Below are 22,590 nucleotides of genomic sequence, written 5' to 3'. Positions count from 1 at the left end.
TCTGGGTTCTTCTTGCCCGTTCCTCCATGTCTGTCTTTGCGGGTGTTCAAGTGGGTCTCGCCGGAAGTTTAATCAGTGTCCCGTGGGTCTCGAGCTGATCGTTTCCCCCCTTCCCTCATATTTTCATCAGCGCGTCTTCCCGTCTTCAGTATATGGTCATCAGCTCTGGGTTCTTCTTGCCCCATTCCTCCATATCCGTCTTCGTGGGTGGTCGAGTGGGTCTGGTCGGAAGTTTAATCAGTGTACCGTGGGTCTCGAGCTGATCGTCTTGCCTTCCTTTTGTTCTATCTTTGAATTGGTTCCGGGTCTCGCCTTCTTCGTTCTGTCTTCAAGGTGGCAGTTGGGGCTGGTGTTCTTCTTCTTCACGTTGGGTTCGAACAGGTTCGGGGGTCTCATCTTCCTCTTTATCTATCTTTGGGTGGCACTTGGAATCTTCCTTCATCGACATTTGGGTATCACCGAAGCTGCTCTGTTCTTTCCTCCTCACCGTCGTCGCTGATGCCTTAGGTCTTGTATATCTCGGTGCCGTGCGTTGACAGTAATTTGTTTGAAGCTTAGGTTCTAGTGAGTATTTTAGTTTTGCTGATTGCTGAAACTGAAAAATTGTTTGATCTGTTGAAGAATCGTGTGATTGCCGTATACTCTGTTCGTTCGGTTTTTTTTTTTTTAAATTGTTGCTATGGGATTTTCCACCAGCCTGCTGTTTATTGTACATAGAATGCTAGTTTGGCAGCTGTAAATGAGATGAGAAATTATTTGGTTGAATGGGTTTTACTTGCTAACGTGATGACTAATCCTTACCGTGACTTAGGAGTCGAAATTTTTGTTCTGCACGAAGGGATGCTGTCAAGAATGTGAATGTCTTTTTTTGTATTAAATGTCACTATGTTATGCGAAAATTACATTCTGATCAAACTAGGAAAATGGAGCAGTGGTCATTGAACCAATTCATTTGATAGAAACAAAAACGAATAAAAGTAAAGGAATGAGGTATAGCTCGCATCGCTCCCATTCTGACCCTATTCAGGAATGGGATAAGGGATGTCGTTGGTGCATCTTCTTCTGTTCCTATTGTTCTTGATTGATCTGTTGCTGAACCAATACCAGTCAATTTGATAGAAACAAAAACGAATATATAGATGAGCTGTTATACTTGAGGACTAAATATGTTTGATTTGATTTAATTTATTATATATGTCGAAAAGGGACAAAAGTAGATGATAATGTGAAATAGAATTGATGCATATGCATAATACTTGATGTAACATGCACGAAATTACTTTGGTTACAAATAAATAATGCATTTTTTTATAATATATAATTTCTCATATTAATAAAATTTTAATCATTCTTTGACCAAAGTTTTTTTCGATGATATTTGATAATTGTCACTTTTTTTCTAGAGTTAGTATTGATGAGTATTATTGAGATTATATTTGTTAGAATATCATATTGACTCTGAAAACTTGCCCTGTTGTTTCATTTGGTATCATATTGCTTTGAAGTTGAATTAGAACTTATAGAGTTTGAATGAAGTTAGAATTTGTAATGTATAGCTTTGAAGTTGAATTAAATTTGATCAGAGTTGATAAAAGTCACATTGCTCTGGAGTTAGTGTAAATGAGAAATACCATTGAGATTTGCTGGAATATATGTTTGATTAGGAGATAACAAGGTTAAATTGAGGGTTTAATGCATGGGAGACGTCATTTTTTAAGCTGTCATGCTGCTGGGTTTTTTATTACCTTAAAAAATAATAAGGTGTTGATATTTGATTTAGGTAATCATGGATCGTAGTTGGATTGACGCTCTACGAACAAGTGACGAATATGAGCGTGGGGTGGATCAGTTTTTGGAATTTGCAAAGAATAATGTTCCTAATAACAATGGATTGTTTTATTGTCCTTGTGTTAAATGTATGAATGGGTTGCGACAAGTTACAACAGAAATAAAGGATCACTTGATTTGTTTTGGGTTCTACAAAGCATATAGACAATGGGTATTGCATGGTGAGTCTAAAAAACATAAAGTGTGCCAGATTGAGAAAGATGCTATGGATATGGATGAGCGAGTGGAAGATATGATTCATGATGTAGGTGTTGATGTTGTTGAGCAATTACATAAATATAGTAACTTGTGCAATGATGCCGAAAAGCCTTTATATCCTGGGTGTACAAAGTACACAAGGTTGACAGCAGTGTTAAAGCTAGTCAACTTAAAAGCAAAAAATGGGTGGAGTAATAAGAGTTTCACAGAGTTGCTTATATTGTTGAAAGATATGCTTCCAGAAGGTAATATACTTCCAGATCGTAATTATGAGGCAAAGAAGATATTGTGTCCAATGGGATTAGGATATAAAAAGATACATGCTTGCCCCAATGACTGTGTATTATATAGAAAAGCATATGATGAGCTGGATGCATGTCCGGTCTGTGGGACATCACGTTATAAAGTAAAAGAGATGGAGGGTGGTGATGTTATTTCTAAGGGGCCTCCTGCAAAGGTATTGTGGTATCTTCCTATAATACCAAGATTTAAACGTTTATTTGCTAATGCAAATGAGGCAAAGAAGTTGAGATGGCATGTTGAAGAAAGGAAAACTGACGGAATGCTTCGACATCCTGCTGATTCTTCTCAATGGAAAAGGTTTAATCAATTATTTTCTGAATTTAGTAATGAGCCTAGGAATCTTAGGCTTGGACTTTGCACAGATGGGATGAATCCTTATGGAAATCTTAACAGTCAACATAGCTCATGGCCTGTTCTCTTAGTGATTTATAATCTACCTCCTTGGTTGTGTATGAAACGCAAGTATATTATGTTATCTTTGATGATTTCTGGCCCAAGACAGCCAGGAAATGATATAGATGTTTATCTAGCACCGTTGATTGATGATTTGAAGATGATGTGGGAGGTAGGTGTAGATGTATTTGATGCATATCATGAAGAGTCTTTTAAGTTAAGAGCTATGATTTTTTGCACAATAAATGATTTTCCTGCTTATGGAAACTTATCCGGATATAGTGTTAAAGGGCACAATGCATGCCCTATATGTGAAGACAGGACATCTCACCAGCAGTTATCACATGGAAAGAAGACAGTTTATCTTGGTCATCGAAGATTTCTTGAACCAGGACACCCTTATCGGAGGAAGAAAAAGGAATTTAATGGCTTTCAAGAGTATAGGGACCCTCCAGAGCCACTTACTGCAGACCAAGTATATGAACGGGTGAAAGACATTGATACAGTATTGGGTAAAAGCCAAAAAAGAGTAACTGAGAAGAATCTCTGGAAGAAGAAGTCTATCTTTTTTGATCTCCCTTATTGGAAATATCTTGAGGTAAAGCATAGTATTGATGTGATGCATGTGGAAAAAAATGTGTGTGAAAGTCTAATTGGAACACTATTAAATATAAAGGGAAAGAGCAAGGATGGTAAGAAAGCAAGATTAGACTTACTTGAAATGGGGATTCGAACACACTTGGGTCCAAGAACTGATGGAAAGAGAACTTACATGCCCCCAGCCTATCATACTTTGTCGAAAAGAGAGAAAAAAAGCTTTTGTCAATGTCTACAAAGTATTAAGGTGCCACAAGGATATTCTTCAAATATCAAAAAGCTTGTATCAATGAAGGATTTAAAATTAGTAGGCATGAAGTCCCATGATTACCACATTTTGATGCAACAATTCTTACCAATAGCAATTCGAGACATATTAGAGAAAAAGGTGAGAAATACAATAATTAGATTATGTTCCTTCTTCAATGCCATATGTAGTAAAGTCATTGACCCAGAGAAATTGGATGAATTGCAGAATGATATTGTCATTACCTTATGCCAACTTGAAATGTACTTTGTGCCGTCATTTTTTGATATCATGGTACATCTAATTATACATTTGGTGAGAGAGATAAAGTTGTGTGGCCCAGTTTATTTGCGTTGGATGTACCCATTTGAGCGATATATGAAAATCCTTAAAGGGTATATGAAGAACCCACATCGACCTGAAGCGTCTATTGTTGAAAGATATGTTGCTGAAGAGGTTGTTGAGTTTTGTACTGAATACCTATCTGGAATAAAACCTATAGGACTTCCTGAGTCTCGCCATAAGGGAATGAGAGTTGCAGGTCAAGGGACGCGAGGATTTAATGTGAGGCCTATGAAGCGTGATGATGTAGAACAAGCGCATATGTACATCTTAAATAACATTGATGAAGTTCAAGATTACTTGTTTGAGCATAAAGAGGAATTAAGGGTTCAAAACCCTAAAAAGGCAGATAAATGGTTGCTAAGTGAGCACAATAAATGTTTCTCGCTTTGGTTTAAGGCAAAGGTAAAGCAAGATCGTCAAAAGTTCAATGTTTCTGATACAGTAAGATGGCTAGCTAGTGGGCCTAACTATAATGTCACAACTTGGAGTGGATATGACATCAATGGCTATTCATTCTACACAAAATATCAAGATGATAAGAGCACTATGCAAAACAGCGGTGTTATGGTAGTTGCAGAAGCAATGCACTTCTCTAGTTCTAAAGATAAAAATCCTAAATGGGCATCCATGCAGTATTTTGGGATTATTGAAGAAATATGGGAAATTGACTACTATAAATTCAAAGTGCCAATTTTCAAGTGTAAATGGGTTGATAGCAATAATGGTGTTAAAATAGATATGTCAAGTCTTGCACTGATAAATCTTAACAAAGTAGGTCATAAGGAGGATCCTTTTATTATGGCAGTTCATGCAAAGCAAGTCTTTTATGTCACAGATCCAATTGATAAAAATTGGTCCGTGGTTCTACATGGGAAAAGCCTGATTGCTTATGAAGAGAATGATGAATCTTATTGTGACATTGGTGAGACTCCTCTTTCTATGTCAACCATGCCTCAATTGGATGAAGAAGATAAAGAAGATGGTGTACATAGCATAACAAGTGAGCATGGTGATAAAGAAGATGATATGTATGGCGTAAGGACTGATCATGATGAAGGTTTATGGGAGACTTAATCATAATTAATCAAACTCTTATGACAACAATATTAGTAGAGGTGTTTTTAACTTTTGTGTAAGCTTTTCAACATCGTTTCTTTTGATATGTTTGATTATAATTTTAATTTATTATTCTTTTGTTATTGAACTCATTTATATTCCTATTTTCAAAGGTATACATGGAGAATTCATCCAGTATTGGCAACAAAACCACAAAGTCAAAAAATTGTAAAAGAGGCGTCACACGGCTTACTAAATTAGCTCAAGCAGATGGAGGCAAGATTCATATTGAATTTGATAAGAGAGGAGAGCCAATTGATTGGAAAGAAGGGAACACATTTAGAAGTTTTGTTGCACTTGTTGCACGTCAAAAAATTAGCATTTTGATAGATGAATGGGATAAAGTGAAACAAAATGATAGAAATGAAGTTTGGGATACTATACTGGTACCTCTCATTGCATCCTATATCTACTTTTTATTTAGCTATTATATTGTAGTATATGTTATTACTAATTTTATTGCTTACATGTGTTCCTTTTGCAGATTACTTATGACATACCTGATACAATGTTTATGAAGGAGAAGTGGCTCTCTTATGCAGCAGCGCGGTGGAGGGACTTTAAGTCCAAACTCACAAGAAATTATATATTTAATGAAAAGGGCAGTGAAAGTGATCATGATGTTGATGATGACAGTAACTTTGAAAAGCCTTGGCAGAAATACTCATATATTGATGAAATGACATGGATGAAATTTGTTGAAAGCAGATACAATTCTGATTTTTTGGTAAGTAAAAGAAGAATTTGATGTTAAAGTAGTATTTATTTAATGTTTGCTTTTTTATAAATATTTTTCATTGTTTTATTAGGAAAAAAGAAAAAGAGGTAAGGAGAAACAGGAAAAAAATCTATACCCCCATACCTTGTCTCGTGGAGGTTATGCATTGCTGAACAACAAAATGATGGAAGAAAAATGGGAGGCTAAGAGACAACTTGCAGAGGCGAAGGATGATGGAGATGTTTCTCCTCCATCTCCTGTCAATCGTGCTCAAGCATGGAAGAGAGCTCGAATGAATAAGAAAGGGGAGTTTCTTACTGAAAAGGCTAGAGAAGTAGCAAAAAAGATTGTAAGTATTTTGTAATTAACAAACTTGTTATATGCTAAAGGAATAGTTTTCTGATTGCATTTCCTATTTACTTGTCATAGGACTCCTTGGAAGAAGCAGTTACTCAAGGAACCTTTGTTCCTACTGGTAGGCAGGATATCTTAACCACAGCATTAGAGAAGGAAGAGCACCCTGGCCGCGTTAGAGGATTACCAAGAAGTGTCGGTATTAGAGAATACTTTGGACCACCACCTTCTAATCACGGCCCAAAAGGTGTACCATTACAGCAGGTGCAAATGATGATAGAGGAAGCAGAAAAGAAAGCTGATGCAAGAGTAACAGCACTAGAAAAAGATTTTCAAGAAAAAATTATGCAAATGGAATCAATGATGAAATCTTTTAGTTCGATGCATTCGCAGTCTTTGCAAGCACAACAACCTTCTATGCCTCTAAGTACAAAAGGTAGTTGTGTGGCAGAAGAAGTGTCATGTATGCTTTATGTAGAGGATCCTAATAAACGTTTAGTTGCACATGGAAAGGTATACAAATTTGCAACAAGGATCCATCATCAAGAGATTCTAGATTACCAGGTGAAGGTGGTGGTTGAAGAGGTTGTGGATGCTAATGCATTAGTGCCATTCCCTGATGAGGAGGTAAAAACAGTGGGACAAGCTAAACATAATTTCATTCTTTGGCTAAGGCATCTAGTTACCACTACCACTGAGGTATGAATTATTTATGATCTTTCACTTCCTAATTCACATGGTATGCATTTCTAATTTTATATTTGTCATTGATTAGGAAGTCTACCAATCAAAGGATTCTTTTGATTCAAATCCTCAACATGCTATTGAACGTAGTGCCAAACCAAAGCGAGATAGCTTGAGCCAGCTAGCTTTAGCTTTTGTTGATATGGACAATACTGTTCAACTAAATATGAGTAGAGAGATTGTGGGGCGAGCTATTGAATTAACAATCTTCAAGAGAGATGTTGCTGAATTTCTTGCTTTTGATTTGCTAAACATATCAATAATTCAATTTTGTCTCATGTAAGTATGAATTTTATTTTAACTTTACATATATGTTGTTTTTAATTTTCTTACTAACTTATTTTTCATTCTTATAGGTATCTCCACAATCTTTGCAAAGAATTGGGTAGGGCTAATAATTATGGATTCTTATGTCCACATCATATTCAACCAACCGGAAATACTTTCAGTGGGAGAACATCATACATTGGAAGTACGATTAAAGAAGGAAATAAAAAGTGTTGGTTTGCACCAATTATAGAAAGGTACTTCGTTCTAATTCACCTCTTAATTAAATAAAAACTTTCTTAATGATATGGTGTTAATGTTAACTCATGTTGTAGTGGTCATTGGAGGCTTGCTGTTATCTGTCCATCTGACTGGACCATATATTGGTTTTGTTCTCTGCAATGGGAAGTAAGTGAAGATATGAAAGGAGTTCTTGAATCGTAAGTATTGTGTGTAACTTTATTTTGCAAATATATTATCATTATAAATCAATTTCTTACAAGTATTTGATATAAATAGATCTTTGAAGATGCACTCTAAATTGATGAGAAAGAATAGCCGAAGTTTTGTCAATTGGGTTTATGTAAAGGTATGTATTTTAAATTTAAACAATGGTGAGATTAATTATATTGATCACTCTTGTTTTGTGTATATTTGTAGTGCCATAAACAACTAAAAGATGTGGAATGTGGATATTATGTGATGAGGTATATGTATGAAATCATCTCTGGGGGTATAACCAACTCATTCCACAAGGTAATAATATTATATGAAAATAATAATTCTAGTATAAATATTGAGTTGTTTTTAATATTACTGATGTTACAATTTTTTCCATTTGGCAGCATTTTCAAAATTTGGACCCATATTCTGATTTACAGATGAGAGAAATACGCAGCATATGGTCAGAGTATTTCTTGAATTTAACAAAATTAGAATAGAAGGTGATGTATAGCAAGTTCTACATATTTATCCTTTTGTTAAACATGTTAATACTAGGTTCATACTTTTGTTGACAATTCATGTGGTTTGGTTGTAAAAAAACGTTGTAAATTGGTGGTTATATTTAATATTAGATATAGTTGGTTGTATTAACAGGTTTTTAAGTGCAATTATTATTTAATTAAAAATATTTTTAAAAAAACACTACCTAGACATATGGCTTCTGTTATAGCATATAACAGAAGCCATAAGTTACCTACGGCTTCTGTTCTGCAGAGAACAGAAGCCATACGTCCAACCTACAGCTTCTGTTCTGCAGAGAACAGAAGCCATATGTCCCACGTATGGCTTCTGTTCTCTGCAGAACAGAAGCCGTATCCATAGGTCAATATGTCTCATTTATGCACAACAAGAACAAAAGCTGTGGGTCAATATGTATGGCTTCAATTATGCACAACATGCACAAAAGAAGTTATAATCACGCACCTACGGCTTCTGTTCTTATAGAACAGAAGCCATAGGTCAATACATATGGCTTCAGTTATGCACAACTGAAGCGATATGTAAGGGAACCTACGGCTTCTATTCTCTTACAACAGAAGCCGTAAGTCATACCTTCCGCTTCTGTTCTCTTACAACAAAGCCGTAAGTCATACCTTCCGCTACAGTTGCTTCCACTACAGTACATATATTGTAGCGAAAGGTTCTTTTTAACAGAAGCTAAAGGGGGTATTTTGCACTAGTGTTGCTTTTGATGATTTGAAGTCTAAACTCATTTCTCCTCCTATTCTTGTTGCACCCAACTGGACCATGCTTTTTGAAATTTCATGTGACGCTTCTAATTTTGCTGTAGGAGCTATGTTAGGTCAAAGGGAGGAGAAGCTCTCAAGAGTTATTGCCTATGCTTCGAAAACACTGGATGCAGCTCAATTCAACTATACAACAACAGAAAAAGAGCCATTTACAGTTGTTTTCGCTTTAGAAAAGTTTAGGCCCTACTTGTTAAACTCTCATGTGACTGTTTTTACTGATCATGCAGCTGTTTGTTATCTTCTAAAGAAACCACAATCTAAGCCAAGATTGATTAGGTGGGCTTTACTTCTCCAGGAATTTGACATTGAAATCAAGGATCGAGCAGGGGCAGAGAACCATGTAGCCGATCACTTAAGTAGGCTACCAGATGATACACGGGGAGTAGACTCTTCTGAACTCACCTGTGATTCCTTTCCTGATTCAGTATTATGTGCCTTAGCTGTTAAAGAGCCTTGGTATGCGCATATTGTTAACTATCTTATAACTAGACTCACCCCTCCTTTTATGTCTAAATTTCAGGCACAAAAACTTCAAAGCGAATCGAGACACTACATTTGGGATGCCCCTCACCTATGGCGGATATGTAGTGACCAAGTTATAAGAAAGTGTGTGCCTAGTGAAGAATTTGAGTCTATTATTGTAGCTTGCCATTCAATGGTTTGTGGTGGTCATTTCAGTGCAAGGAGAACATCTAGGAAGATTCTAGATTCTGGTTTTTATTGGCCAACCCTTTTTAAAGATTCTTATGGCTTTTGTCAGTCCTGTGACAAATGTCAGCGTTTTGAAGGGTTAGGTAAAAGACACGAAATGCCCCAACAACCTTTACTTTTTTGTGAAATTTTTGATGTCTGGGGAATTGATTTCATGGGTCCCTTTCCTCCGTTCTTTGGTTTTATATACATTCTTCTAGCTGTTGATTATGTTTCCAAATGGATAGAGGCTGTACCTACTAGAAAAGATGATGCCTAGGCGGTTTCTAAGTTTCTTAAGTCCAACATTTTCTGTAGATTTGGGATTCCAAGGGCTGTGGTGAGTGATAGAGGTACACATTTTTGTAATAAGGTAGTAGATAACTTATTTTCTAAATTTGGTGTCACCCACAAAGTCTCCACTGCATATCACCCCCAAACCAATGGCCAAGTTGAAGTGTCCAATCGAGAGGTGAAACAGATACTAGAGAAGATAGTCAAACCATCCAAGAAAGATTGGAGCCTAAGATTAGAGGAAGCACTGTGGTCCTATAGAACTGCTTATAAGTCACCAATTGGAATGTCTCCATATCGCTTAGTCTTCGACAAAGCATGCCACCTCCCGGTAGAATTGGAGCATAAAGCATATTGGGCAGTCAAACAATGTAACATGGACTTGGAATCTTCTGGGATGGAGAGGAAGTTGCATCTGCAAGAATTAGAGGAGTTGAGATTGGAGGCTTATGAGAGCTCTCGACTTTACAAGGAGAAGACAAAATTTGTCCATGGTAAGGGTCTCCTACGGAAGAATTTCAAGGTGGGAGACAAGGTACTGATGTTTAAGGCCAGATTCACGTTTAAGCAAGGAAAGTTGGGATGGGCCTTACACAGTCACAAAGGTGCATAATTTTGGAATGGTGGAGCTTCTTAATGAGGAAACTGGAGCACAGCTTAAAGTTAATGGCCATTAACTAAAGCTCTACCATGAGAATCAAAAGCCTCCTTGGCTCCCTAATCGTTTCTTTCCTTCACTCATTTACATGCTTTTGCTTAATTATTAATCTTGCTATGTTTTGTGCGTTGTATGTTGAATGAGTATGGGGGAGAAACCCTTTTCAGTAGGAAAGTAGTGTAGTTGTTGTTTCAATTCAATAAAACCCCTGGAAGTTTTAATCTCTGTCCTATCTTATTTTGTGCTTGATGATTCAGTGTTTGGAATGAATTATATGATTCGATTGATTGAGAAAATTTGTATGTGATATACTGCTTAATCATGGACTTGTTGAACACCTCCTGATCTTTTTTTGATGCACTTTAAAGTTTTTGAAGTATCCAACTTCATCTGTTGTTTGGTGTTGTTTTTCTCTGATGTTTAAGTGTTTTCTGTATTTTTTCTGCCCTCTCTGTGACACTTCGCCGCGGCAAGCCCTAGCCTTCGTCGTGGCGAAGTGGTTCGTTTTCCCTTATGTTGCTCTCGGTGATGTTTCACCGCGGCGAAGGTCGCCAGTCTTTGTGTGTTTCTCTCGGGATGGTTTCGCCGAGGCGAACTTATGCTGTCACCGCGGCGAAACATCCTTCTCTCTCTGTTTTTTGTCTCGGGCATGGTTCACTGCGGCGAACCTATGCTTCGCCGTGGCGAACGTGCCATTTCTGCGCTGAACGGTTTCGGTTTTCCCTATTTTGTTTGCGTGAATTTCCCCTTTCGCCCCCATTTCTGATTTACCCATCATATTTCCTTCAACCCATTTCCGTCTTTTCGCACCCCCACTCCATTAAATCCCCTTTACTCACTCTCAATCTTCAAAACCGTTGGACCCCCCATTCGCATTCTCCACTTCAAACTCTCCCCTCCCAGCGGTAACCCTCTTATCTCCATTCGAACTGTCGGCCCTTCCTCTCCTTCTACCCTAGTGATTTAGCCCAATTATTCTATGTTATTTCATATCATTTTAAGGGTATTTATCATAGATTTTGGCTCCTTTTGATGATAATTGTGCTTAATTTAGATTAAGAGTCCTTGCTTTGAGTTAGTGTCTTTTTGAGGTTAAGATTGTCATAATTGGTTATTAATTGTATTCAGTTGATTTCTAGGACAATTGATGCTTCAAATTGTTGCTTTTTATTGACAATTGAGAATTGGAGCCAAGATCAAAGACCAAAGGATGACACAACACAAGATCAGAGTATCAGCACTAATAGAGTTCGCTGCGGTGAAGATTGTCTTCGCCGCGGCGCCAAATTGAAATATCACCAGTAATCTCTCGGGCAGAGTTTGCCGCGACCAACTTACAGCTTCGCCGTGGCGAAATCACAAGATTAGGCAGAGCTCCTCTCGGGCATGCTTCGCCACGGCGAAGGATTTCCTTCGTCACGGTGAACTCTTCGTATCAGCAACGCCAGATCTGGATCAGAACGCGAAAATGGAGCTTCTAATCATATGATCCGACCCAGATGGACCCCTAAAACCCTTAGAAACCCTATTTTCGAAAAAACACTCCATTCCATCTCCTACAACACCTCTATTCTCCCATCCTCTTGCCTCTCCACCTCCATCTTCTTCCCCATCCATTTCCTTCATCTTTCATTCACTCCATCTCAATTCCTTCCACTCCCAGCTACCATGGCCGACGGATTCACTTCAGTTGGAGCTTTTCTTGAAGCTATGGAGAGCTAGGGTTTATCAACTCTTGAAGAATGGTGGTGTGGCTTGAGTTCCTAAGCTTCAAAGGGCAGTTTAGTTTCAGTTTGCAATTTTTAGCTATGATTTATGGCTTTCTAGGTCTAGGAGTTGTAATTTCTTAGTTAGGAACTTGGGACTGATACTGTAATTATTGGTTAATGATTACATTTGTAATTTGGATTGATTGATGTTGAACTTTGTGCTTAAATATATGTAGTTGCATATATGCTTATTGTAACTCTCATGACTCTCTCTTATCTTGCATAGTTGTGTTTGGGTACTGAGTTGATTGTGTGTTTCATTAAGCCAATTGCATGATCATTCCAAAATTACACATTAAGGAAGCTTAACAAAGTTTTCATTAATGAGTTCATTAATGTAAGCTTTGGACTCAATGAGTTATTGAGGTTGTTATTAAGAAAACCTAATGATTTGTGAAACTCCCAATATTTTAAGTGAACTATGATTGCCATCAAAGCCATTTTCAAGAGATTTCCTATCATTCATTTCCATTCCATCATTATTATCTTAAAACACCAAAAATATAGTATCTTAGGTTTGTTTTCATTGCATTTAGTTTAGGCACCATTCATTTAAGTCTTAAAAACCCAAAACCCCATTTCATTGCATTGTATGGCATTTAGTCTAGCTTAGGTAATTAATAAAAGCTCCCAAAAGTGAAACGACCCGAGTTTGCACTATACTGCATAGCTTGGATTTATTTTTGATTGAGAACCCCAGGGCAAACGATAACTAAGGCTCTCTTTCACCTGGTCCATCGGCCTCCCTTAGCTACTCCAACCCGTCGCCTTTTTCCCCTCTCTTCTCTTCTCTATTGTCTCTTTCACTTTCGGTTCTCTTTCTCTCTTCCTCCACCGCCGTGCGAATGCTTCCCCACTCTTGTCGGTATGTTTTTCTCTTCCTTTACTCTTTCCTTTAGTTTATTTTGTTCAATTGTTGGTTAGCTTGTTTGTTCTGGTATTGTGCTGTTAGGTTGGGTTATTTTGTTGTTAGTTTGTAGTTACGTAGCCTGTAGGTTATCTAATGATTCATAGTACATTGTGTTTTTCTTTAATCCCTTTGCTTAATTTTGAAAACTTTTGGCCCTCTGAAAACCTTTGAATCATTAACTAACCATTTGCTACTGTCTAGGTTGTAATTTTGGTTTTTTTTCTAGGTTGTTTAGGTTGTGGTTGTTTGTGTTGTCTTTAGTGTTCTTATTGTTTGTTGCTACAGGAAAATGCCTCGCACTAAAAATCCTGAACCCTTACCCGTGTTTGACTCTGACTCTAAGGAAGCCTTATCTTATGATGACCTCTATAAGATAGTAGACAAGCGCCCCCTCCTTAAGGAGAGACCCTTGAACCATCAGACCACCCCTTTGTCCAAAGACTCCGGGACTCCCAATTGACGGAATTGGTTCGCCCACGAGAAATGGGCAATGAGGCCTTCGTCCGCCACTTTTATACCTACGCCCGCATTCATGACATGTTATCCATCCTCTTCCGTGACCACCATGTTAATTATTCCTTCACTACATATAACATAGCCAACCACTACCGGCTTCCTGAGGTTCATCATTCCCATTATTCACATTATAGAGATAATTATCCTTATGATGAAATTGTCCAGACCCTATGCCGGGAAGGTGCCACTTGGCATCATCCCCGCACTGCTGAGTTGTACTTGAAACGCTCTGATTTCCGGCCTGAGGCGAGGCCGTGGCTGCACCTGGTCTGCAATAACATCTTGCCCACTTCTCATCTCCAGAACCTTCCTAAACGCCAAGCCCTTATTGTTTTTCTCCTCATGACCGGAAAAACTTTCGATGTAGCTCAAACTATCCAATCCGCCCTCCACGATTCCGTCAACACCAAAAAACTCACCAATAGCATCATTTTTCCCCATCTTATCTCTGACATTTTCCGCAAGTGCGGGGTCCCTTCATTTGATAATGACAGCTATTTCAAACCTGCACCTCTATTCCGGTATGAGCGCCTCAAACAGCCCACTCTTGGACCCCACCCACTTATCCACCCTGTTTACGATGTTAGTGCAGGCCAGGCAGCTGCTGAGCCAGTCGAGGAAGGCCAAGATGCTCCTGAGCCTTCCCAGCCAGTCACCTTAGACACACTTGCGGATGACATTGACGAGCTGTCTGAGGAAGTTTACCAGTTACGCGTTACACTCCTCCGGGAGATTAAGCGGCAAAAGTAAAGGGAATTGAAAGACGACGCGCAGCGGAAAAACAACTCGAAATTTTAAGACTTTCAACCCCTTGCCCGGATCTACCGATCGCGTTTAAGTTAGGTAGTAAGAAGCATTACCTTCGGTGTTCGATTTCCTGGTGACTCGATGATTCGGCCGTTCAGGATGCTTCTGCTCGCCTCCTTTGTCGTTTGAAGTCGACAACTCCGGTCGGCTTCCTCTACCGGTATCCACACGAGTAGCCCTCAACCTCGAACGGCGTGCTAGCGCCTATGTCCGTCTAGGGTTTTCGAAATCCGTCCTCACTCCTCTCTTAGGCCGTCTCTTATCTGTCAGTTCTCTCACCCTTAAACCCTAGCTCCTCATATCAAATATATAGGATGCTATATAGGTTTAATTAATAATATTTAATTTCGAAATTAACTCTAAATTAATTCCGAAATTAATACAATATCAAATATTGCCTAATCAGATAAGAGAACAATTAAATAAATATGGTTTAAATTAAATCCGTCTCACAGATTTAATTCACTTATTTATTTAATAAAGAGATGACGGAATTTATATATTTAATTTATCCTTATAAATTAATATCTCTTATATTTATATATATATATACGAATTTATATATATATATATATACACACGTCCACCCTATTTATTCATTGAATCTGGACATATCTTAGATTCAATGAACCTGGACATCATAACTTGTGTTGGGCTATTTTGTGTGCGACCCTGTAGGCCCATATGAAGTTGGCAGTGGGCCATTAACTATAATGACTCACAAGTCGTAAGCGGTCTCTAGCAAGACATCACGACTACCCAAAACATATGAGGATCATTGAACGATGCAACCTTTCATACAACCATATCACGTCCCTTTTGTCACACGACATTTTGGTCATGGATGAGGCATGGAGAACGTCATCCTCCTATTCATGACCGTTACTTTCTCAATCCCTAAGTAGTCTGAGTATAGAAACGGAACTACCTTTCCATTATAGTATGGCCATACATTTCTCAGACTCACTCATCGAGGGGCCCAGTAATGTCTCTCTACGAATGTGAGGGACAAATTCCATCTTGACCATTCACATTCCTCCGCATGAAAAACCACTAAGCCTGAACATAGTCTTTATGATCACTCGGTCAAAAGTGACTTTTGACTAGGTCAAAGCTAAGCGTATCTCATGTAGGAATCCATGATGATCTCAGGTCAAAGGGCATAGTGACGTGGTTTGTATATGAGAGAAGCTTATGACTTAACCCATGCAGCTCTCTCATAGCGGGTCGGTCCAACACCTTGTACTCTTACATGTGCCTATGACTTTAATTTATATCTCTATATATCTTTAAAGTCATACTGGTCTTATTTCATCTGTGCTCCCACATAGATGACCGACCAGGGACATTTAGGATAAACCATGAGTTATCCAAGGATAGTCATCACAGTAAACATGCAAATAATATGATAACTTAATTAATAAATTCATAAATTAACAATGTTCAAAACAGAATGATTGGCCCCTAGGGCACAATTTCCAACAAAAAGGACCGTGATGCATTGTATGACCGAGATCGTCGCTACTGCCGCCGTATTGATACATTGATTGCGGACCAGTTGAACTTTGCCTTACTGGCTGAGGAGGAGGAGCCACAGAGCAGTATGGGTATAGACGGAGCAGGCACATCCGGTGCAGGACCATCAGGATCCGAAGCAGATGATCCCGGGCAGCAGCTGTAGTTTTTAGTTTCTGTGTTTCTGTTATTTTCTTTTGTTTCGTTTGTTCTGTTGTTCTGAGGCTGGATATTTCTGAACCTTTATTGTGCTCCTTAGTCTTGAACTTGTTTAGATGGATGCTTCTTAATTGGTTTGTTATGATCTTTCCTTTATTTTCCCCCCTGATTCATTTCTGGTATTTGCTGTCATTGATTCTCACCTTGAGGACAATGTTGTGTTTAAGTGTGGGGGAGGGACTTATTGTGGATTCTAGCAAATATTTCTCATGCATCCATGCATCTATTTGATTTTGAGGTGTTTTTGAACTTAAATTGGTTGAATTGTGAATATTTTGAATTTAGTTGCTGAAGAGTTGAAAAATTGCTCAGGATTTTTCGTTTCTGCCACCCTTCGCCGTGGCAAACATTACCCTTCGCTGCAACGAAACCCCCCTTCTTTCACGTTAATTAGCTTTCGGGATACTTTCGCCGCGGCGAAGGCCAGCCCTTTCTCCAGATTTCGTCTCTGCCTCAGTTCACCGCGGCAACCTCAATAGTTTGCCGCGGCAATCCCCCTTCTTAAAAAAAATATATATTATTTAAATAATTAATTCTTTGAAATTTCAACTGATCTTCAGAAATTTTTCCTGGCTTAGATTCTTTATGCTCCTGCACTATTTTTAAATTGATAGAAAGTTCAAAGTCTACTTGTGCTTTTAGAAAAAAAATTCCCATGCTTTTAAATGAGGGTTGAACTTGAGCTAGTTATTCTCATACTTTTGACAGATAGTAAATGATGATATGCTTTGAAACTATGATTGTGTGGTTGTTAACCTTTGAGATTGATTAATTGAGATTTTAGCCTTGTTGGAAGGATTTTTGGGCCTAAAGTTATTAAATTGAGCGAATCTGCTTATTTCATATTTCTCTAGAACTTGTTTTAATTCTTAATCGAAGCTTTGTAAATCAATTTTTGTGAAAATGATAGAGGCATTCGATTTCAAATCCTCGTTTCCCAGACACAAACCCAATCATTTTACCTTGTAAACCCCTTTGGACCTTCATCTTGAGTACATGCTTGCAATTATTTGTAGTTGCATATAAAAAAAAAAGAGAGAAGAAGAAGAAGTTGCTTAAATAAAAAAAAACAAAGAAAAGAAAGGATAAAGATATGAAAATTATTAAAAAAAAAACTAAGTAGCTTCTTCCCTTACTTTTATTTAGATTAATTCTGTCTTAATAATTTGTACACTTGTACTCATTTTCATTTTCATTCTCATCCCATTCATTTCACTTGGCCTTCATTCAAGTTCTAAACCTTAAAAGTCCTCTTGATTTACAAAGTTTGTTTCCTGTGGTGGAGAGGTAGAATTATTACAAGCCTATGGTAGAAATTGGATTGAGTAGATTTGGAGTGAAATAACCCTAAAACAAGTGAGTTAAGAGTGAAACACTTATCCGTGAGATAGACCTTTCTTGATCAATCTTTTGAGTTAATTATCCATTATACTCATTTTTTTAGCATATCCTTGTTTACTGATGTCAACCCTGTGAGAGTTTCTTACTAATCTTCTGCTTTTATCTTTAAGCATGGTAGTGTTTCTCTTTGTGCTAGTATCACTTTGAATTATTCTTGAGCTTTGTCCAAGAGTACAAAAGTCTAAGTGGGGGGGAATTTGATTGAGCTCAAGATATTATTATCTTTTCATTACATTATCCATGATTTTGTGGTATTTTCTGGCCCTTTTTAATGATTATTGTGCTTAATTTAGATTAAGAGTCCTTACTTTAAGTTAGTGTCTTTTTTAGGGTAAAATTGTCATAATTGGTTATGAATTGTATTCAATTGATTTCTAGGACAATTGATACTTCAATTTGTTGCTTTTTATTGTAGGACACTAAAGATTGGGGCCAGAATTGAAGAACTCAAGGCACAAGAAGCAGGAAAGGATCCTCTGCCTAAGTTCGCCGCGGCACACGTTTGATTTCGCCGCGGTGAACATCGTCTGTTAAAGCAAGGCTCTTTGCCATGTTTCGCTGCGGCGAACCCCTCGTATCAGCAAATCTCAGACCTGACCATTTCAGGAAATTTTGACCTACCCATCCCTAGAAACCAACCCATGCACGCAATTTTCAGGTTAGAAACCCTATTTTGGGTATGATGAGGTCAGACTATGATTATTCAGCCTCCACCTACGTTTCTATCATCTTCTTCTCTCATCTCTCCCTCAGAAACCCTAATCCTCCATATCCACCTTCTTCGCCTTCCATTTTCCTGTACCTTTTCTTCATCCATTTCCATTTCTTCCATCTGTTGTTGTTATGGTTGAAGAACTCCCTCTGGTTGGAGCTGATTCCAAGGCCATGATGAGCTAAGCCTCTCAACTCTTGAAGATGGTGGAGTAGCATGAGTTTCAAAGCTTCAAAAAGGGAGTTTTTAGTTTTAATCTTTAGTTTTTAGCCAGGCATTTATGATTTCCTAGGGTTAGGAGTTGTAAAGTCTTAGTTAGATGCTTTGATTAATTCTGTAATCAGTGGTTACTGATTAGCATTTGTATTTTGGATTGATTTATATTGAACTATGAGCTTATATATATGTAGTTACATATATGCTTAATGTAACTCTCATTATTCTCTGCTATCTTGCATGGTTGTGTTTGGGTGCTGAGTTTATTGTGTGTTAGATTAAGCCAATTGCATGATCATTCCAAATTTACACATTAGGGAAGCTAAACAAAGCTTTCATTAATGAGTTCATTAACGAAAGCTTTGGACTCATTGAGTTAATGAGGTTCTGATTAAGAAAACCTAATGATTTGTGAAACTCCCATATTTAAGTGAACTTTGATTGCATCAAAACCATTTTCAAGAGATTTCCTATCATTCATTTCCACTACATCACTACTATCTTAGAAAATCCAAAAACATAGTATCTTAGATTTGTTTTCATTGCATTTAGTTTTGGCACATTTCATTAAATGTTAAAAACCCAAAGACCCCCTTTTTTTATTACTTTGCATAGCATTTAGCCTAACTTAGATAATTAATTAAGGCTCCTAAAAGAGAAACGACCCGAGTTTGCATTATACTGCATTAGCTTGGATTAATTTTTGAGTGAGAACCCCAAAGCGAACGACAGAAAGGCTCTCTTTCACTTCCCCTTCAAACACTACCTCTTGTGAATGTGATAGTAATGTACTATACTCCAACAACTGTCAGTTGGATTCTTCAGCTTCCACTTCGCATGAGCTTGGGTATTTTAAAAATTTGACTCCTACTGATGGGAGTACTATTGATTTCCTTGGTTGTGATAGTTACTTGGAGAGATTAAATTTTAAGCTATCTTTATTTCATTTTTATCCTCTTCATGTTTCTATTTCTGGATGTGGTACTGCTGTTGGTTCTTCTTGCTGGCAGGACTCCGCACCACCACTACTAAGGAAGATCAATAAAGGAGAAGTGAGCACATGGAAGAAATGCATGTTTCTTATCCGAGATGAGAACTTCTCCTATAAGAGTTTGAAGAGATTTCGTTCTAAAGGTTGTCCCTTTCCTTCCTTAACTCTTATCTTTTGAATTATTTACTTGTTTTGTTAGATAAGTGTGGGGGAGGGACATAGCTAGTAGTAAAAGTAGTTTGTTTTCTTTTCTTTTCTTTTCCTCCCTTTTTGGTTTTGGTTTCTCTTATTTAGCGTTGCCCTTGAGTTTTGCATTGGGGACAATGCAAGGTTCAAGTGTGGGGGAGGGATTGATGTTCAGTGATTGTGTTGTGGTTTTCTGTGCTTAATGAAAAATCTGGTTTTCTAAAAAAAATTTCAAAATTTTGATTGATTTTTGAACCCAATTTGAAGATTTTGAGTCAAAATTTTTGAAAATTTTTGTTTCAATTAACTTACACTTGAATTTGTGTATTCTTGGACTTCGGTAAATGCTTTTAAACTTGTATTGATACTCATGAGAATTGCTATTTGTTCAAAGTTGATTGTTTTAGTTTCATTGGTCACAATTCTTCAAGCTTGATTTTATATTGATTGAATTAATGTATTTTGATTAATCTGGAGTACAATTAATCTTTGTGCATGAGCATTTGAGATTTAGCCTTGTTGGAAGATTCTTTGAGCCTAATTTTCATTCACAGTGAGTTGCATCCACTTACATTTTCCACTTTCTAGAACTTGTTCCAATTCTTAATCAAGACTTAGTTGCATTAATGTGATGAGCATGATAGAGGCATTCTTTTCTAAACCCTTACATACCAAACACAAATCCACATGATTTTATCCATTGCTAACCATTTAAGCCTTCATCTTTTCTTAAGTGCCAAGAGATGCATTATACATTCAAGTTTCCAACATTTTTACTATTACATTCATGATGTGTTAAACTTTGTCTTCTGGGGTTTTGAATGGCCAAAAAAAAAACAGAGAGAAAAAGAGAAATAGAAAAAGGCAAAGAAATAGAAGAAAATGTTTAAGAAAAGCCAAAGAAAGAAAGATCAAAATAAATGGTACCAAAAGAATAAAATTTTGAAATAAGGCAGTTCATTGGTGGTTTGAAGAACAAAGTTGTGGTTTTAGAAAAATAGAGTAAATATTAGTTAGAAACCTTTTCGAAAATGCTTGGTGCTTAACCATTCATACCTTTTCACCTCATCTTATTTCATTTAGCCCTTTCCATTATCATAACCTTAAAAGTCCTCTTGATCATTGCATTCATGCATTAGAAGTGGAGAACTAGGATTGTAACAAGCTTATGGTAAAGTGGTTGATTAAGTGGATTTGAGAGAGAATTACCCCAACTTGGTGAGTAGAGTGAAACAGTTTGTATCTTGAGTGTTTTCTTTTTTGTTCATTCCCATTGCATTGACTGTACTCTACTTTAATCCCTTCTTATTGACTTAGATTGCTATGATTGCTTGTTTAAAGAGTTGGGTTAATGGCACTACTACTTTCTGACTTTGAATTCATAGGGGCTCCCATTTGTATCAATGCTGTTCTCTTGCTCTGGTTTTGTATTGCCATTGTCCAGGAGTACAAAGGTTTAAATGGGGGATTTGATTGAACCCAATTATTCTATGTTATTTCATATCATTTTAAGGGTTTTTATCATAGGTTTTGGCTCCTTTTAATGATAATTGTGCTTAATTTTGATTAAGAGTCCTTACTTTGAGTTAGTGTCTTTTTTAGGGTAAAATTGTCATAATTGGTTATTAATTGTATTCAATTGATTTCTAGGACAATTGATGCTTCAAATTGTTTCTTTTTATTGTAGGACACTTGAGAATTAGAGCCAAGATTGAAGACAACAAAGCATTACACAACATGAGAGTTTCCAAGAAAATGCTGTGCTGTGGCAAAAAGTCTGAAAATGTGCATCAGTGGCTATTTTGGAATAGTTCACCGCGGCAAACTCTCAAAATCTCACTACATTTCCTCTCTAGAATAGTTCGCCGCGGCAAACTCTCTCGTATCAGTAACGTAGATTCGGATCCAGAACGTAAAAATGGACCTTTTACTCATATATGATCCAACCCAGATGGACCCCAAAAGCCCTTAGAAACCCTATTTTCGACCTATAACTCCATTCTATCATCTCCAACACCTCTATTCTCCCATCCTCTTGCCTCTCCATCTCCATCTTCTTCCCCTTCCTTTTCTTGCATTCTTTCTTCATCCCACCTCATTTCCTTCATCTCCTGACTGCTATGGTTGAAGATTTAACTCTGGTTGGAGCTGATTCCAAGGCTATGGTAAGCTAGGGTTTTCCAACTCTTGAAGATGGTGGAGTAGCATGAGTTTCCAAGCTTCAAAGGGGAGTTTTAGTTTTAATCTTTAGTTTCTAGCTATGTGTTTATGATTTCCTAGGTCTAGGAGTTGTAAAGTCTTAGTTAGACACTTTGGTTAATTCTGTAATCATTGGTTAATGATTAACATTTGTAATTTGGATTGATTGATGTTGAATTTTATGCTTAAATATATATAGTTGCATATATGCTTCTTGTAACTCTCATGATTCTCTCCTATCTTGCATGGTTATGTTTTGATACTGAGTTAATTGTGTGTTACATTGAGCCAGTTGCATGATCATTCCAAAATTACACATTAGGGAAGCTTAAGTGAACTATGATTGCCATCAAAACCATTTTCAAGAGATTTCCTATCATTCATTTCCATTCCATTATTATTATCTTAAAACACCAAAAATATAGTATCTTAGGTTTGCTTTCATTGCATTTAGTTTAAGTACCATTCATTTAAATCTTAAAAACCCAAAACCCCATTTCATTGCATTGCATGGCATTTAGTCTAGCTTAGGTAATTAATAAAGGCTCCCAAAAGTGAAACGACCCGAGTTTGCACTATACTGCTTAACTTGGATTTATTTTTGATTGAGAACCCTAAGGCGA

The 22,590-nt window shown here is 37.3% G+C and overlaps 1 protein-coding gene across 1 annotated transcript; it reads left to right on the top strand.

Annotated features, from left to right (window-relative positions):
- Positions 1-1,786: 1,786 nt before the first annotated feature.
- On the top strand, positions 1,787-5,005 carry LOC114756881 (uncharacterized). The gene has a single exon (XM_028945825.1). It carries the CDS (start codon positions 1,787-1,789, stop codon positions 5,003-5,005), a length of 3,219 nt encoding a protein of 1,072 aa, XP_028801658.1.
- Positions 5,006-22,590: the final 17,585 nt, after the last annotated feature.

This window comes from Neltuma alba, unplaced genomic scaffold, assembly GCF_004799145.2.
Source record: "Neltuma alba isolate B1F8T4 unplaced genomic scaffold, ASM479914v2 tig00010530_pilon, whole genome shotgun sequence".
Taxonomy (NCBI): domain Eukaryota; kingdom Viridiplantae; phylum Streptophyta; class Magnoliopsida; order Fabales; family Fabaceae; genus Neltuma; species Neltuma alba.
Note: the sequence above shows the minus strand (reverse complement) of the source record. Positions and strands in the feature narration are given on the sequence as shown.

What these genes read in the sequence shown, in the direction of transcription:
- LOC114756881 (XM_028945825.1), top strand. Translation starts at nt 1,787, where the DNA reads ATGGATCGTAGTTGGATTGACGCTCTACGAACAAGTGACGAATATGAG.